The sequence below is a fragment of the Chiroxiphia lanceolata genome, chromosome 1, assembly GCF_009829145.1.
Source record: "Chiroxiphia lanceolata isolate bChiLan1 chromosome 1, bChiLan1.pri, whole genome shotgun sequence".
In the NCBI taxonomy this organism is placed as follows: domain Eukaryota; kingdom Metazoa; phylum Chordata; class Aves; order Passeriformes; family Pipridae; genus Chiroxiphia; species Chiroxiphia lanceolata.
The window spans coordinates 139,731,195-139,749,352 of record NC_045637.1 but is presented as its reverse complement, the minus strand read 5'-3'; the positions used below and the strand labels follow the sequence as shown (position 1 = coordinate 139,749,352).

The window sequence follows — 18,158 nt, the reverse complement described above, 5'->3', positions numbered from 1 at the left end:
AACCAAACTGGTAAGCTTTTTTCTGCACAAAATGGAAATGATTCCAGTTGTTTTCATCTTCTGCCACAGGTTTATCGAGTATGGCGAGTATAAGAACAACTACTATGGTACAAGTTTAGACTCTGTTCGATCAGTTCTAGCTAAAAACAAAGTCTGTTTGTTGGATGTGCAGCCTCATGTAAGTAAGCATGTCATCAGAACTCTTGCACTTCCCCACATTGCATATTAGGATTCCAGGAAAAAAATTATTTCTAAAAAGGTGTATTTTATCCCACGCGGAATGACTGTTGAGTGGGCTTGCTGGGTACCTTTATCACAGCAAGGTTCTCTGAAAGGAGAGGAAGGAAACCTAAATACAAATTGGTCATTATACAGCTAGTAAATAAGTGAATTGAAAGCCTGCAGCATAATACCAAAGATTTAATTACAGAATGCTCCTATATTTCCATTCATCTCTCTGTTAGTTTGGGCTAAAGGTTCTCTCTGATACTTTAATTTTGGAACAGCTTTGAGGTATCACCCAGTCCAGCAATTTTCTCTCACATGTTTCACCAGACCATTCATGACAAGGGTTTCCATGCAGGGTGGACATGAGTCAAGGAATGCACTAAATATGATGTTGGCTGGATAATTGTTAAGAACATTCCTCTCTAAACCCTTTTTTCTTGCACTGACCTTGTCTTTTAACCCCACTGAACAGCTCCACTGGGAATTTTTTTGCTCCTAAAAACCGTAGTTCTTCCAGGAGCTGAACTAGTTTGTTTAAACTCAGCCAGAGCATTTCTTCTCCAGGGGTAGCCGGTGTGTGACTTGTGCACATTTCCTGGGGCAATTTCAGATGCAGGGCTGTGCCTGAGGAGCAGGGCAGGGCTGCACTGGCAGAGGAGTGGCCAGGGAAGCCATACCCTGTGTCAGGGGAGGAGGGGAGCTGGGCAGAGGCTCCTGGTCTGAGACCATTGCTTGTCCCACCCAGCCCAACAACGCACGAAATTCTCTTGGGGACCCAAGCTTGTGAAACATTCTGGCACCCCACTCTCCAACATGGGATTTTCCTGTGGACCCTGGCAGTGTGGAAAGGACAGAAAGCTTTTGGCTGTCCATACACTACCCTGAGCTGCTGGCCATCCCTACTTTACCCTGTGCTGCAGTCCAAATCATAGACGTGTTTCGAACTCCACGCATAACATCACTCAGCTTGCGCAGAAAGAGTGAACAGCAGGGGGTTGTGCGGTGGGCACAAAGTGTTGAAAAGAAAAATCATTGACCTTTTGTGACCAAGTGTCACAGACACCTTTTTCTGCTATTTTTCATGGGTACACAAAGTGTTATTCCTGCTAAAATCCATTGAACTTTTGAACTTCTCCCAAATACCTTGTGTTCCCCTCCATTGTCGTGCTGCCAGTGGCACTGGCGTGCACAGCCCAGCCTTTCCTGGAATGATGGGGTTTACCAGCAGCCATGTGGAAATCAAGGGTAATGATCACCCTTGGAGAAGTGGTTTTCTTACCATTCATATGAAAATTCTCCTTATGTGAATCAGTGCTGGTCAGCAGAGCAGGATGACACTAAATGAAAAATACCTGCCTAGAAGTGTTTTATGGGTTTATTTTAGTTAGTGGAGAGTTTCTGTTATTACAGTAAGTTCCACTGTGCAAAATAAACTAATTAATTAAAATCTTCTCTCTTCCCAGACAGTGAAACACTTACGGACATATGAGTTTAAACCATTTGTTATATTTATAAAGCCTCCATCACTTGACCGTTTGAGAGAGACCAGAAAAAATGCCAAGATTATTTCAAGTAAAGATGATAAGGGAACTGCAAAACCCTTTACAGTAAGTATAATTAAACATGGCAAAACAGGAGAACCCGTTAAGAGTTTTGTTTAGTGGTTTACCTTGAAAATAAAGGTGATCACTGGATCTCATTGACAGCACTTGTCAGGGCTTACACATAGCATCTTGCTGTTTCCCAGGTCTCTCATGTCACACGTTTACTGTGGTGTTTTCATTGTTTGATATGCTTGTGGGTATTTACATTTTCCATGGTCCTCTGATTGTATGTCATTGAAGAACCCCCACAGTGCAAGTATACTTTTATGACAGATAATGCTGTGGATTTCCTTTAAAAAATTTGCATCTGAGTTTAGATGTTTCTATTCAAATATAAGAATTTCCTTGTTTTATCAACTGTATTACAGGGTCTAAATTTAGAAGAAAATTCAAATATAAAGAACCAATTAAAAAAGTCAGAGCTACTTTAATAAAAAGCACATATTTGTGGATTAGAGAAACAGTGGTTTTTTTGAATGCTATAGGGAAATGAACACTGTAAGAAAGAAGAAGAAAAATCTAAGCAAGTAAAAAATGCTGCTTTTTTTCAATAGTCAGAAAAAAATTTAGATTACCCAGCAGTAACTTGCTTGCTTCCTTGTAATATAATGAAATATTTTAATTGAAGCTACAGCAAAGCTGATCATTGTTGGACTTTTTATCTGCATTTACAATGTGTATCATTTTCCCTCATTCAGATGTTATTTAGGATTTTTTAGGGTTTGTTTCAAACTGAGTCACAGATATAACCAGACTGTATCTGTGTAGACTGTGCATTTGAAATAGTTTGGAAATTACATGCTATAAGAAAATGTTGGTTTGTGATATATCAAAAGTAAGAGGAGCTCATTCTTAAGAGCAACCTTCAGGACATTACTTAGTTAGGACAGGTTTAATCTCTCAAAGTTATTTAAACAAATTGCTAAGATGTGTTCTCTTCCCAAACATGAAAAGAATCCACTAAGCCAGACTGAACAGGCATAGAATGACGGCTCCTACCAAGCTCTTAAAAGAAAAGAGGCTGCACTGTAATATGTCACACACTAATATCAAGCTGAGACTTAAGTAATGAAACTTTACATGTATCATCAAAGTAAACAGCTAGAAACATTTTCCAGTGGTGCTGCTAACAGAAAATGTCTCTGTAATTACTGTGCAGTGACTAATTGTGTCACTACGATGGGAGAGAGGAAAGAATTGCCTGTTGAGCAGAGTCGACTCATGAGAAGACTCTCTGAGATCACTTGTAATTGTAATTTCTGGGCTTTTTTAACTAAAAGTACAGTTTCCATCTTCTGATAAGATAAAAAATAAGCAAGTGGATTGTGTTTAGTACTGAGTGAGCTAGTGCAATGTTGCTATGGACTGATGGTGCACTGATCTTACTAGGAGGAAGATTTTCACGAAATGATTAAATCTGCCCACGTGATGGAGAGCCAGTATGGCCACCTCTTTGACAAGGTGATAGTCAACGATGACCTCGCTACAGCTTACAGTGAGCTTAAAACAACTTTTGACAGGTTGGAGACCGAGACCTTCTGGGTTCCCGTCAGCTGGCTCCATTCATAGTAACATTTTAAACAGCCAGAACATCTGCTGTTGTATCAGCGCCTCAGTCTGGGGCATGATTCAGGCAGCACTCGATGGTCATTTTCTTGGTAGGAGGGCTTTTAACTCTACTGAGCAGCAGGTATACTCTTTATGCACTTGGAACTGGTCTTGTTTTCCTGTGTCTTCAATTCTCCTGCCCACAATTCGGGGCAGAACAGTCAGATTAAAAGCGGAGCTTTACTACGCTCCATAAAGTGAGCTAATACTACTGTAACAAAACTGCCAAACACCTCTTTATCATCATCTGTGTGTTTCCAAGGTGAGCTTTTTTAACAGAGAGTTTGCAGAAGATATGAGTCAATACTGGAGATCAGCACTTCAGTGGTTTTAAGCATAACTGCTCCCATAGAGAGCACATCAGCACTTGGGAGGTTATTGCCCCTTAAATGCTTGAGAGAACTGAAACAGGCAAAAGTGACCAACATTTTTATGAGGAAAACATCATAGTTTTAATTACATATCAAGATAAGTGTTTTTACTTTTCTAGATGTGAACCTTGTCTTACATGTCCAGAGTGATGTTGGTATTCCTTTGCACTTACATAATCATGGAAAGAAAGATGTATTCAGTGGCTTAATTGTGAAATACTCAGCTGTGAGCATGCACACATTGAAAATATTTTCACGCATACTCTGTGCCACAACAAACAAAATTAATGGGAATAATTATTAAATAGGAAAAAACATGAGTTAGTATGTATACAACTTCAGTCTTTGGAATTAATCTTCTGTAAAATCAGTGGCAAAGTGATATGAATAGCAACAAAGTAAATAACTTTTTTTTCCTCTTTAAATGGATTTAAAATATTTTTGGCATCCTTTAGAACAATTTTCCCATCAGAAATTTTCAAAAAGTGAGGAAACCTTGGATACTAGGAAGCAGTTGCAAGAGATTAATTCTTTCCACTGTTGAGTATGTTGTGATACTTTCTAGTAGTGTAACATGTATTTTGTCTCCACTCAAAAATAAATGAATGCTGTAGACTTCACTGTAAAAAATATCCTTGTCACTGGTCAGACACAGCTGGAAACCCCATTTTAAGATGTGATGTGGCAGTGTAAACAAATGTATATTAGAGGATGTATTTTTAATATAGATAATTTGGTATTTTTCTTTATTTACTACCGATTTACAAGAAGTGAGTACACATGTGAAGACCAAGTAACACCTGTGTGTTGTGTTGTGAATGTCTTGTAAGTACAGAATGTGTATAGGAACTTGCTGACTTCAGATCATCCCATCTGTGACATTCAAACAGGAACCCATTATTTCATGTTAATCTGTAAAGAGAATATAGCTGTCTTGTTTAAAGAAAAAAGAATTTAGTGAAACTTTATATATTTATGAAAGGGTTGAAAAGGGATGTTAAGTTTTTAAATTTCTTGTCAATGTGATCATTTATTAAAGAGATTACTAAGTCTGTAATTTGAAACAGTCTCTGTAAATGGAGCTCAACATTCCATGTAAATATTTTATTTCAGTTCTTATGCTGATAAAGCCATCAGATTTTGCAGTTTTATTCTAAATGTGTATTTAATGTGTGGGTCATTGCATTTGGCTTAGAGTCTTATAAAACAAATGAAATGCAAGAAACAACAGCAAAATCCCCAGGAGTCTGGAAATGTTTATGCAAGAGTTACAGATGTACTGAGTGTATGGATACACGCTCTGCTGGAACAGCTATAATGTAACTTTTGTCAAATTTCACCATTTTCCTGGTGGACTTAAACTTTTTTGTAACATAAATAGGAATTTGTTGATTAAATTGCATAGAGATTATCTGAGTTGAGAAAACATTTTCTATTTTTTTTTTTAATTACTGAAAATTAAACTATTTTTTCAGGGGATATGGAATCCAGCGGGTCAGTTTGCCTTTGCCTGCGAGATGTCGAGTACTTTCACCATCTCTTGAAACTGAGAGGGCACTCGGCACCTCTCAGGATCTGGCCATTTCCAAAAAGAGGGGGTTTAGTCCTTCCTAAAACACTATTAACACTGCTTCTGACCTGGGCTGTCTCAGAACACTGGGGCACTGTCACGCTCGCATAAGGGACCTGCTTTTCTCTTTATGAAATAGATGCTAGAATAATCTGCAAACTCCCTGGTAGAAACAGTTCTGGCTGTCCTACAGGCTGTTTGTCCTGTCCTTTTGAAATGAAATTAATTTAATTTCCATTCCTGGTTCGGTGTGGTCTAAGAGGATCTTCTACGCAGCTTTGCTGTCCTGGGCAGCGGTGAGCAGCATTTACAGAGAGACTGACCCTCTGATCCCTGCACAGTCCTGGCAGGAGTCTCCCAGACGGATGGCTGCCTGCCCCGTCTCTGAGCCAGGAGCTAATTCCTGAATAGTAACACCTGCAAAAGAAAGGGAATCTCAAAAACATAAATCCAACCAACAGAGTAAAACATGCACAGAGTCTTTAAGGGGTGAGAAATGGTTTTAATTACATTACTAGATTACTCTCGAAAGATCAACATTATTGCAGTGTTAGCTTCAAAAGCTAAAAATCAAAGCCCTGGCCTCCACGAGACAGGCAGAAATGACAGCAGGTCAAGGCAGAAAAAATGTCTTAGCCCAAGAGTTTCAACAGGACAGGAGCCTGCTTATGATGGATGCTGAGCCTGTGTGCTGAACTATTCTGGGATACCAAGGGGAGCAGGGGGGTGGATTGTTCCTTTGACTCCTAAGAATTTGGGAACGAAGACGACTAAACATGTTTCCAATATTCCACATATTCAAGTTGTGCTGTGTGGGTTTTTAGAGAACTGTATGTTTTGACAGTCAAGTCCAGATGTTTTTATTGTGTTTTAGCTGTTTGCCGTAGTCAAACAAAGGGTAGTATTTTTTAATATTGTACCAAGCTCTATACTTGAATTTGCCATCAGGTTCTTGGTTGATGTCTTACCTGAAATCTGATCTTACCTTCTTATGCAAAATAATAAATTATTGATATACCACAGAAAGTGTTTCTCTCTTTATTGTAAATTGCACCATAACATGTCATAGACTCATAGAGTGGTTTGGGTTGGAAGGGATCTTAAATATCATCTCATTCCAACCCCCCTGCCATGGGTAGGAACACTTTCACTAGACCAGGTTACTTAGAGCCCCATCCAACCCGGCCTTGAACACTTCCAGGGTTGGGGCATCCACAGCATCTCTGGACAACCTGCTCCAGTGTCTCACCACCCTTATAGTAAAGAATTTCTTCCTAATACCTGATCTAAACCCACCCTCCTTCAGCTTAAAACCATTACCCCTTGGCCTATCACTACCTGCCCTTGTAAAAAGTCGTTCTCCAGCTTTCTTGCAGCCCCCTCTAGGTACTGGAAGGTGCTATAAGGTCTCCTCGAATCCTTCTCTTCTCCAGGATGAACAAAATGAGTTTAAAAGGTAAAATGCCTAAGTAGTAAATTATTTCATAGGTCTCTCTATTAACTGTAATGCTCCAATTATCTTAAGTGGAAAAATAAAGCACCCTAGAACAAGGACAACAATTCTTAATATTTCATTTTTGTTGCCAGATGCTCCTTCAAAATAGATGTTTACCTTTTCCTGTAGCCCACCCCGAAATAAACCATTTTCTTTCTGAGAGGAAAAGCTTATGTCAGTGGATCAAGCTGAAATATCAGCTTGTCTGGGCTTGCAAAGTGTTGGAGTGTTATCTGAGTTGTTGACTTGGAGTGTTTCATCGGACACATATGCTTCTATGCCACTCACAAGTCCCAAAGGGGGTTGTGCTCATTTGTAGGACTCAAAGAAAGTTGAGTTACTTTTTGCATTGTGTTATGTCTTTTCCAGAAAAAAAAAAAGCCTAACACGTACTAGGATTAGATTGAAGACTTTTAAGCCCCTTCTGTTTTGTTTCAGTGCAGAATTCTGCATTTCCCACATGTACTTTGGTTCAGGTTTCTACTGTGCGTGGAGAATTTTTTCCCCAGTAAAGTTCATATTTAGCTTTTGTAAGATGGTTTCAAAGGTTGAATAGTTTCTTCAGAGATTTGAAGTTAAAGTTATAATCTGAGTCTATTTTTGCTACCATTCCATCTACAGTAATTTCCCCACAGGATTAAGAGATTTCTGTGTATCAGTTCTTAAAATCATTTGTACTTGCAATTTGCCCAAGAACCTTTTGCTCTCAGTCATTAAGTATTTATCATATATTATCATGATTAATGTATGATAGCAAGCATTCAACAGAAAAATGTCTGAATACAAAATTAAAGGAAGACAGTGGGTGTATTTGTTGTTTTAGAATTCTGATGCTAGATAACAGTTAAAGGTTTCAGCAGAAACACACACAAAAACATTTGGAAACAGTTAAAGTCTGGTCTTAAATTTTGTCTTATGTTAAATGACAGTACAAATGAGAGAATTTGGAGTTCTAGACAGCTGGAGACTTTCCCCTCTTGGTATCTGCATCTGAAATGCAAGTTGATCTTTGGAAGACTGTATGGAATGATTTTACATCTCTGTACTAAAATACTACGGTATTTTGTGTAGTTGACATCCAACGTTTGAACAAAGAGGGTAAATCCACATTGAGGTTTTGTTTTGCTTCTGTTTCAGTTGTACACACACGTCTGTTTAAACAAATTTTTAAGGATTCAGTGGCACAAAGCTGCCAGCTACACATTTCAGTATATAAATGTAGAAAAATATCATCAGGATTTCCAAAAGGGTTCAAATGGCACAAACAGTATCTGAAAACTTGTTGATAAGCAATAAAAAGAGAAGATTAGGTCACAATTTCTTTTGTAATTAGATCTGTTTCTTTTCAGTAGCTGTATTAGTATTCACAACTTGAATATGCTAAATAAAACCCAGAAGGCATCCTATAATTTTCAAGTGAAATTTAGATTTGTGTCTTAACAAAGATATTACAAGCTTTCTATAGGATTATACGCAGACTCTCAGAAACCTAAGGATTTGGTACACTTTAAAAGCAGAGGCTCTGAGGGTAGGGCAGAGGTGAACTGAGAACGTTACAAATGCAAGTACCACCCTGAAAATGCATCTTCGGTTTTGTGAGTCACTGAACAGGAGATCAGAGATCTGGCTGCAACTGTGCTGCGGTTTCTGTTCCCTCCTTGGTAAATATAAATAATCACCAGTAAATCTGCTTTTGTAAACAAAGCTAAGATTGTGGGAATTATGGAGCTGAAATGTAGTACCCAGAAGGAGTACCACAGATCCTGCAGATCTGGCCAAGCTGTTGCTTTACTGTCTTCTAACTTTGTTAACTTTTGCAGCAAGAGTACAGTCAATCACAGCTTCAACACAAAATTACTGAACTCTGTTTAATCATTGGCAATTTCATTCTTTGTTTTCCTCTTGGCCTTTGTACAGCTTCAGTTTAGTAATCTAGGTAATACAAAGAGAGGAAAAGGGATAATTGACTCGTCTTGAAAAACAGTGAGACATAAAAAATTTAATACAAGGACATTTGTTTACCTCCTTCCTTATGGACACTGGGGTGGTGTGTGTCTGAAACAGAGGTGAAGAGTTAGTGTTTGTTCCAGATGGAGAAGCATATGAATGTGTTTTGTCCCATGAAAACAGAATTGCTCTGAGAGGTCCCTGTGGCCTGCTTGATGCATGAGAGCAGCGCATGGTAAAAAAGACCAGGAGCAATTTCAAATTTTATGCAGCCAGTGTTGGCTTCAACTGTTTAAGGCAATGGCCACTGGGGGCAGTTCTGATTGTGTTCTATGTGACCTCTGGACATTCCCTGGCGTGTCCCCTCCCTTTCCTAGACTTGCATTACTGGCTTATTTTTAAGCAGCTGTGGTTCCCTGAAATTGGTCTGGCCCTCAAGTGGTAGGGGAAGTCACGTTTCACAGTCAAGACACTCACTGATATGGGGCATTTGCCCAGATGTGACCATGGGCTGAGACCACTCCAAGGAGCTTTGCACGCCCTGTATGGGTTATGCTTCCCCACTAAACCTACTTTGATGCAGCTTCTGGAGCCCTACTCCCAAATACAGACTGGCTTGTGTTAGGTACCATATGCACATGGAACAAAGACATAGTCCCAGATTCAGAGGAGTTCACTAAAAAAAGTCAGAGGGATGGCAGAGCAGTGCAGTGCAGCAAGAAAGTGCAAAGAGATGCACTAAGCACAGCTGCTCTTACCAGCTGGCAGCAGAGGCAGTGCTGGCATAATGGGGCAGTCAGATCTAGGATTCAGCATCTCACAGGAGGATCAGGTGGTTAGAGCTTCATGTCAGGGCCTCAGCCCATGCGGTGCAGAGCCCAGGCACAGCCGAGGGCTCACAAAAGCTTGGCCCAGGCAGCCGTGTGTCCAGCTTGGCTGCACAAGGGAATTAGTTGAGTACATGTGAGCTGTGCTCTGCCTCTCTCCTGCAGAGCCAGAACGGCAGGTCTTGTCCTGTTTCCGTTCCTGGTGCCAATGGAGGCTGTCTGCTTCAATTCCCATTTGTAGTCCTGGCGACTATTGACTGTAAGGCACAAAAGGAGTTTTCTGGTTTGGTTGGGGTTTTTGTTGTTGTTGAAAACTGGCTTGAAAGCTTTGTTAATATTGGTGCTATCTGGATAGTATGAAAGAGCAGCCTCAGTTATTGGCCCTGCTGGGGTATTATTCCAGATGTTTTTCTTTACACAGCTGTTAAGCAGGAAGTAGAACCAAAACCAAAGATTGATTTGAACCATTGTTTTGTCAAAAACCAGAACTGAACTTGAATTATTGTCTTCTTTTGACTTCATTGAATTCAGATCATCATTGGCCACAGCTGGATCCAACTCCAGTTCAAACCACACTGAAAAAAGCACAGAGCCTGACCATGCTCTTGAATAGGTGTGACTTTGAAGGCCAAGAGCCTGCATCTTGTCATGAGTGCAGCTGATGTCACCTTAATGCCAATAGCAGCTTTAACTGAGCCTTGTATACATGTGCACATGTATGTATTGCTATGCATTTATCAAGTCCTTTAGTGTACACCAATTTATTTTATTGAAAAAAAGCAGTCTTACATTTCTTAATTGGAAGATAAAAGGCAGACTAAAGAAAGAAGTCTCCTGATAAAATACCAATGTTTTAGCAAATAGATGCATAATTTTACTCAGGCAGGACTCACACATCTCAGGAAGCTTAGAATTTTACATTGCAACTACACTGGTTTGCCTCTATTTTCTGAAAGTCAAAAGAGCTTGATTGAATGCAGACTACAAACTTGTTCCCTACAAACCTAGTTAAACATGAAATCTTGTGGGATTAGCTTAATTGTTCCTTAAATGAAAAGGCTGCTTTGTACACAGACTACAATTTTATGCTTGCCAGATAAAGAAATGTGAACCTGTCCGGAGACACAGGAATTTGTCTGTGTAGGAGTATCACTGGGCCAACTGTCTTGCCTTTTATGTGATATTGTGGTGTAAAACATCACTCCACTGGTTTAGTTTTACAGGGAATAGTCTCTGTGGTAGTACTCTGTGGGAACTGAAGTATCAAGTTCTATTTTCCCTTCACAAATCCAACCACATTCGTACCCTGCTTCTGACACTGCGCTCTCCATGACTGTCAGACAGCCGCGTGGGCTCGGGGGATGCTGCGGCACAGCAGGGGAGCTGCAGGGAACCTGTTCCAAGCAAAGCAGGAGGTGCCATTCTTTGCCACGGGAGAGGCTGCCATAGGTAACACCACTGTGTTTGAAATGAGGGATGGTATCCCTGATAAGATTATACAGTAACTTAGTAAATGGGGAAAATATTTTATTATTCCATTTTTAATTTTCAGAGGATTATGTGATACTTCTGATTATTAGACACTATTACTCTGACAGCAAACTTCTATATTTTTCTTTTGGCTTCCCTACTGCCTGCTTGAGAGTAAGGGTTGCTGTAATTAAAGACTTTATTTGTTATATAAATGTAACCATAAAACATGTGGAGTTCCTATCTTCCAAAACTACCAGACCAAGCAAATAAAGACAAAATTTCTGCAAGTGTTCTCAAGTGACCCATTCTGTTTAATCTCGTTTCCTTTCTTCCTAACCAATCTTCTCAAAAAGCCTCTCCATGTCAGGAGCCAATAGTTTAACAAGGACAATGTGAAGCAGAAAGGAGAGGCTGGCCAGGAACCACTGAAAGGGAGAAGCTGGGGCACTGCTGGGCTCTGAACACCAGCACATCTGCAAGTCTGGCACAAAAGTGAGCAACCTATGGGTGAAAACAGCACAGAAAGATGATGTCAGCAGCAAGGTGTCGTTTACTCCCTCTTAACTATGGGAAGAAGCAGTCACCACCCCTGTGCCCTTCACTTACAAGAACTTAGCAGGGAGCATTTACATTACCCTCCGTGCCAGCTGACACACTCCCATGTGCAGTACTTGACTACGGTGTGGCAGACTCTGCACGTGGTTTCCCTTCACAGTGTCATAGTCTGAATGTAGCTCTTGACTTTGTGGTCTCCAGAAGTTATCCTCCGAAATGGTATTAAAACCAGCCTACTCTTAGAGTCTGTTCAAGTCCAACAAGTCCCAAGATGGGTGTGGTTGATGTGTCTGTGTATCACTGACAAGGTCATCGCACTTTTAATTCTGAGCCTCCTTCATGTTCACCTCCCTCGTACCAGAGGGATGCTGGTGGCTGTATTAACTCTGCTGCCAATAAATGTGACCCATTTATACAGTTGGTGTTTGTTATTGTCCTTGCAACCGCATTAAGTACCCCCTGTGAGACACTCGTGCTCATATTTTCTGCAGGAACTCCCAGGTCGCTCCCAGCCACGCTAACTTATCTGTCACAAAATCTAAGTGGAAAACACAAGAGGCAAGATTCTTTCTAAATATGAGAGCTCTGCAGGGAGGCAGTGCTACTACTCTGCTCCCCTCACAGCTCCACTTACAGCAGTGGTTACTTGGCTTGGGCCCACTAGCGTCATGTAAAATCCTTATGGATCCTCATGGTTCCAGTGCTCAGGATTGATGATTCCTCCTTCTCTTTTAGCATCTTGTGAATAACTTAGAATTTTTTCATGTTAATGCAACTCCCTCTCTTCCTGGTAAATTGCCTCATTTTGTGCTATTGGAAAGTGCTTAGCCTGGATTGCTTCACTGTGAGCACCTAATGGCTGCTGCTGCTTTCTGTATCATGTGTATGGGACAAGGGTGAAATATCAGCCGAGAGCTGACACCACTTCAACCCCTAAATGAGCGATAGTAGGAACTCCTCCTATTGTTAGCCTCAAATTACTTTTATCTGTACCACTTCAGCACTCAGGATTGTTCCTGCAGTTTCTGTGGCACAGATGAGATGGTAGTGGATAAACACGCAGTGCTAGTGAAGTTAGAAAAGTTTCATTTTTATTTTAACAGTATCAGAGTTTTACCTCTTGTCTTTCTGTGCCTGGGAAATCAGGAATGCCTTTGCTCTGAAGACCTTGTAATCTAATGCCAGGTCTTGCTGTTCAGCTTTTACTGTTGAACTTTAGTGCCTCGTTTCATGTGTGGTCTTGACTTCTGTAACACTCCTCACAATGGGGTTGGCAGGTCTTACCCTGGAACCAAGCTGATGACTTCTCTGAGCTCAGGGTCTGGCTTTAAGATAAGATGCAATCAGCAAAGATGATAAATATTTCGGCAAGTAATCAAACGTGTGAGAGCCATCTGGTTATTATCTTTGGATTAATATCTGAGATTAGAATCTGGGAGCAAATTTCAATGCAAATGCCTCAAAGTCCTGTCAAACACATGGTAGTAAATATGTGTGGCTGATAAATCTATTGACTTTTTGTCTGAATTATTTAATGGTAATTGTAGGATGGCATTAGATGTCCCTGCCCTTTGCTGCTTAGCTGTCCTTCCAGGGCTTTCTTTCTTTTACACCTACGTTGTGTTCCTGATAAATCTTCTCACACACTTTTAAGTAATTTCCCAAGTGCTCTCAAAATGGAGGCAGCAATTCATCGCTGTCACTTTAGGTAATTATTACTGAAATCTACAAAACAGTGTTTCAGAATAATTAACCTTCATTAACCTTAAACCTTAAAAGATTTTCTAGTGTTGCTCAGCACGCCTGCAAGCTGCCAGTGACACGTTTGTAAACTCGGAGCTGTCACGCAGTTCTCAAACCCTGTAGGGCGAGCTCTGTCTGCTTTACTGATCTCGGCTCATGCAAAGGCACAGCACTATATATTTCAACTTGTAAACGGTGTATCTTGGGTTTTTTTGTTGCTATATTTCTGTGTAATACTTTCCAAACTCTATTGTATTCCACAGTTTAAAAGCCACCTGGATATTCCTTTTCTATTCTTCTTTTTTTTTTTGAGACTATCTCTAAGCCTTCTTGCATGTTTTTGTAATGTCTAAGACAGACTCAGACAGAGGCTTCAGAAGACTTATGCAGCTGGTACCTTTTTTGATTATTTCATTTCACAATTCTTTTCGAATAAATGTGGGTACTAACAAGAACAATGAGTAAAATGTCAGTTGTACTAAATATAAGTGATCTGTTCTAGAAAAATATTAACACTTTTGTCAGTTCAATTACACCTGTGCATCATTCTACTTAAGCAGAGTAAAAAAAGTAGAGTCTAACAGATGTGTGGTAAGGACATAAATGTTGTGAAACAAAGAAATACGATAAATCCTTTATACTGGAACTTTTGGTGAATGTTTTAGAGACTAGAGATGAGAATATGTCCAGGTGTCCTTTGAACCCTGCAAAGTGATTAAAGTGAACAGTATGAACCTGAAGTGACAGTACTGAAATGCATGGAGATACATGCATGGGCTGGGGATTTGCTCAAAGGGAACAGCTAGTTCATGGGAATGGCGAGCCCGCCATGCATGGGAAATGGGACATGAACACTTACAGCTTACTCCAAGTGGGAAAACTGGCTGTGGGGAACCTCTGTAAATATGTTTTTACATAGGAAGTAAATATCTTTCTACGTAGGAAGTAAAACTTTCACCACTCTGCTGGAAGACGAATGAGAGCCACGATGAGTTGGAAAAGTGTAGCCAGTTACAATCAGCATCTCGGGTCTCCAGGAAGCAAATACTGAGTGCTAGAAGGGATAATCAGTTTTATGCATTTTCAAATTAATACGAAATGGTACTCTCCCACTTTTGCTGTACAGCCTGGGTTTTAGAATATCAAGATAGTATTTGACATTTCCAAGAGACTGCAAGCACTAATACTAATCATTTTTATCCATTTTAACCACCACACTGAGTGAATTGTTGGCTCTGTGCAATTAATCTCTGTGCTTCTTGACAATAGAACCACAGATTTTCACAAATTCTATGAATAATGCAAGGTGGAAGCTCTGTTCTCCAAGTCTGTTATTTTGCTTCTTGAAAAACATTTAATTTCTTATAAACCTGATACAAATAGGCCAGCTGACAAGTATCCCAAAAGAACAGAATATGCTCAGAATAGTGAGATTTGAACTGACATATTTTTGGCAAAAAAAAAAAAAAAATTATACAGGCTGTGTTTGTCTGGAAGTTTAAAAATAGGAGCCTTTGTCATATGTGGCAGGAAAGGCCCGGTTGAGTCATGATTGATGTCACTTGCAAGAATATTTTAAGCTTAGAAAATGACATCAGAATCATCAGAATTTAGTGAGATTCAGAGTGGCTCCTGAAGCCAGGGTGCTGGGGATTCTGGAAGATACTTTGTGGATAATACATAGCATGCTGCCAGACATCATCTGAAGAGAAGCCAGGAGTTACGGTACTTTCAGACTACATTTCTAAATGATGGGTATAATTTGCTTTAATAACATTAATTTTTAGTTAAATGCATGTTTCAAACTGGTTTTGGTTTTTTAGATTTGGTGCAACCCCCCATTTCAGGCTGGAAGAGCAGTCTGTCACTGTCTGACCTCTCCCCTTACTCACTTACATGACAAGTTTCCAAGAGCAGTCAAGAGTGCTCTCCTTATTACCACGAGTCTGCAAATACAGCAGGATCTCTTTCCATTTACTCTTCTCCAGTTTTAGTGCTCAATTCCTGCCGACTTTACTGCTGAGCATTTATAAGTCAGACTGTAACAGTACATATGTATGTTAGAAGTATTTCTTTTAGCTCCCAGGCTAAAACTAAACTTTGTCTGTCTGTCTGCTACTGCAAGTGCTAAAATGGAAGTAACGGAACAGAAAAGGTGCTTGGATTTCGCTTTATTAAAGATGATCAATAAATTGTGCAGAGTCAGGTCACGGAGAGGCTGTGCACAGCTTTTGCCATGCGGAGTAACAAACCTCTTTGAAATAGTTTCTTACATTTCTCCTTTGATTTGCCACATATAGCAAGTCTTTGCTCCCTAAAGTAATTTTAGTGCGAAAATTAGTATATTTAATCTAAGCACACAATGCTACTTTTGATCCAACTAGATTTATTTTGCTTTTAAATAGCTTTTAAATGTAAAGAGAAAGTAAACTGCAAATCATATTTCTAAGAAGTAGATTTATACTTGCAGTTAGCAGCAGCATGTTTTGTTCCTAAAAATGACAGATATTAATGAAAAAGCAAGTTGTACGGTTGCTTGGCTGCATGCCTGTAACAATATGCATAATCAGTTTTCATAACTCAAATGAGTTCATTCCAGGAAAATAAAAAGTTCATCAGGCAAGCAGCTCCACGGGTGAAGTGTGTGCGTTAGCTAAGAGCTGCTGTTATCTGCCATTTAGATTTGCACGTTGTGCTCGTTCCTGTTCTGTTTGAAGAGCCAAGTGGCGGATGAATTATTCTTGGTATTCCTGACTTTTACTTCAAGCCAATAAACACCTGTGTGTGACTGGTCTGCCAGAGCCATTCCATAAAACATCTGGGCACACTCCAGCCCTGGGGCTACTGGCGTTCAAAACATTTTCCCCTGATCCTGCCGCTCGCTGCTGCTGCAGTCGGGCCTGATTAAGCGCAGGAATTGGATCAGGAATCCCATCACTCCCATGCACCCAACTCTCTTGGTGGTAGAAGAGGCAGACAAAAGGACAAGGACTCTGGGGGATTATGTGAGTGGTGAGGCAGAGGGAACTGCATGTAATTTCTTTGGGCAGAGAGAGTTTTCCGTGGCTCCTCTGTGTTATTTAGCGCACAGAAAGGACCTGCGCTGGAGGATGAATCACTGCATAGTAAAACCTCTGTGCAATCTGTTCTTTGTGGCAGCCGTTGTAAGGACACAGTGAGTGAAGCAGACAACTGTAGAGAAGGAAACAATGTTTTCACGATTAAGGCATGAGCGCAGCCCTGGGGAACTGAATCGTATCCCTGCCTTTGCCACAGATTTCCTGTGTGATAAGAGTCACTTGGCACATGTGGTTGTTAACTGTGTTTCTGGAGGTGCTTGGTATGGAGGAGTGTAATTCTGTAGAAGTGTTGAGCACTTGCCACTGCAAACTGTAGGCAGTGGGAGCTGTGCTGTGATGAACACTGAGAAACCAGGCACCCTGCATCCCAATGAGGCAGGCAAGCAAAGTGGAGGCAGGGATTACACAGATAAATCTTCGTGAGTTCAATTTATATGGCTGAAGAACAGCTTGAAGGGGATTGTCCTTCTTAAACTTGTCCTTTCCTGTACCTAAAATAGGAACAGCAAAGTTCTAGTTAAATACAAATGTAATATTTGTGAACAATTGCTGAGTTTAAGATAGGTCTGCTAAGCTGAGAAGTAGTAAAATTGCTATCTAGCATTTGTCTGTCCTTCATTTGTTTTGCTGCTTTATCTTTTTAAATGGAGATATTATTGTATCATTGAGCAGTCACTGAAGAACTTCCTATTAAAGTAATATTATGAGTACATGTATGTTTTTACTGACTATGTGCAAAGTTAGAGATTCAATAGCCTCTGTGTGTTTTCCCATAGTCTTAAGGTGGGAAATATAAGCTTAATCATAGAGCAAAAAGATAACACTTTAAAAATACTACACTGTTGGCAAAAGTTGAAAAAGACATGTAAGACACTTGAGGGGAAGATATTTCTTGAAGTGAAGAGTTAATCTTCTGCTTACTCACAAAATAAAACATGACTTTGTGTAATGTGTATCTTAAAAATCACAAATTGCATGAAAATATGTATAGCATTTTGTATGTAAGCTATCCTTATAACAAGATGGGCAAAGTCAAAAATAAGTCTCTTTCATATGAGAAATGGAAAATGAGAACAGAAAAGCAGATCACAGATTTCTATAATATAGTTTGTCATCTTAAATACTGACACTCATTGATGCTGTAATCCAGTGCCAGGGAGAATTACTATTTGTTTTTTTGAAAGTGCTTTTTATTTTGCATGCTCACCATAATTAATAGAATTCTTCTATTCCCCCATTAGTTAATCACAGCTTTTAAAAACACTACATTTGGAAGTGTCTGTGTCTGTTTTATGTAACTAGAAGAGGTATGCTCCATTCCACCAGAGGTGTTAGTTACATAGGTGACTAAAAAAGTAGAGGGATGTTTTTAACTTTAGTAATCACAAACACATACTAACACAGAAACCCATTTATTTTCCAAATTTTGCATATTTGAGATGTAACCTATTTTTTCTGTTGGGACACAGAGCCATACACTCAGGATGCACACATGGCACCAAAAGTAGAATTCAGACAATCCAGATGCACAAAAGTAATTCATAAAACCTCTGCTTTACTGACTGTAAAATCTGAATTCTCTTGGCTCCATTGTTTTGGTCCTGTCAGTCTGCTAAGTGCCAAAGCTGAGGTTTCCGTGAGTACATTTAAACTCTCA

General features: G+C 39.9%; 1 protein-coding gene across 6 annotated transcripts in view; it reads left to right on the top strand.

The window, feature by feature from the left end:
* Positions 1-6,402, top strand: part of MPP7 (membrane palmitoylated protein 7) — a 149,842-nt gene extending 143,440 nt beyond the window's left edge. For all 6 annotated transcript variants that reach the window (XM_032688253.1, XM_032688245.1, XM_032688236.1 and 3 more), the window contains 3 exons: positions 70-178; positions 1,692-1,835; positions 3,222-6,402. In XM_032688253.1, coding sequence (XP_032544144.1) covers positions 70-178; positions 1,692-1,835; positions 3,222-3,401 — 433 coding nt within the window. In that variant the 3' untranslated portion in view covers positions 3,402-6,402. The remainder of the gene's footprint in view (positions 1-69; positions 179-1,691; positions 1,836-3,221) is intronic.
* The last annotated feature ends 11,756 nt before the right edge of the window (positions 6,403-18,158 follow it).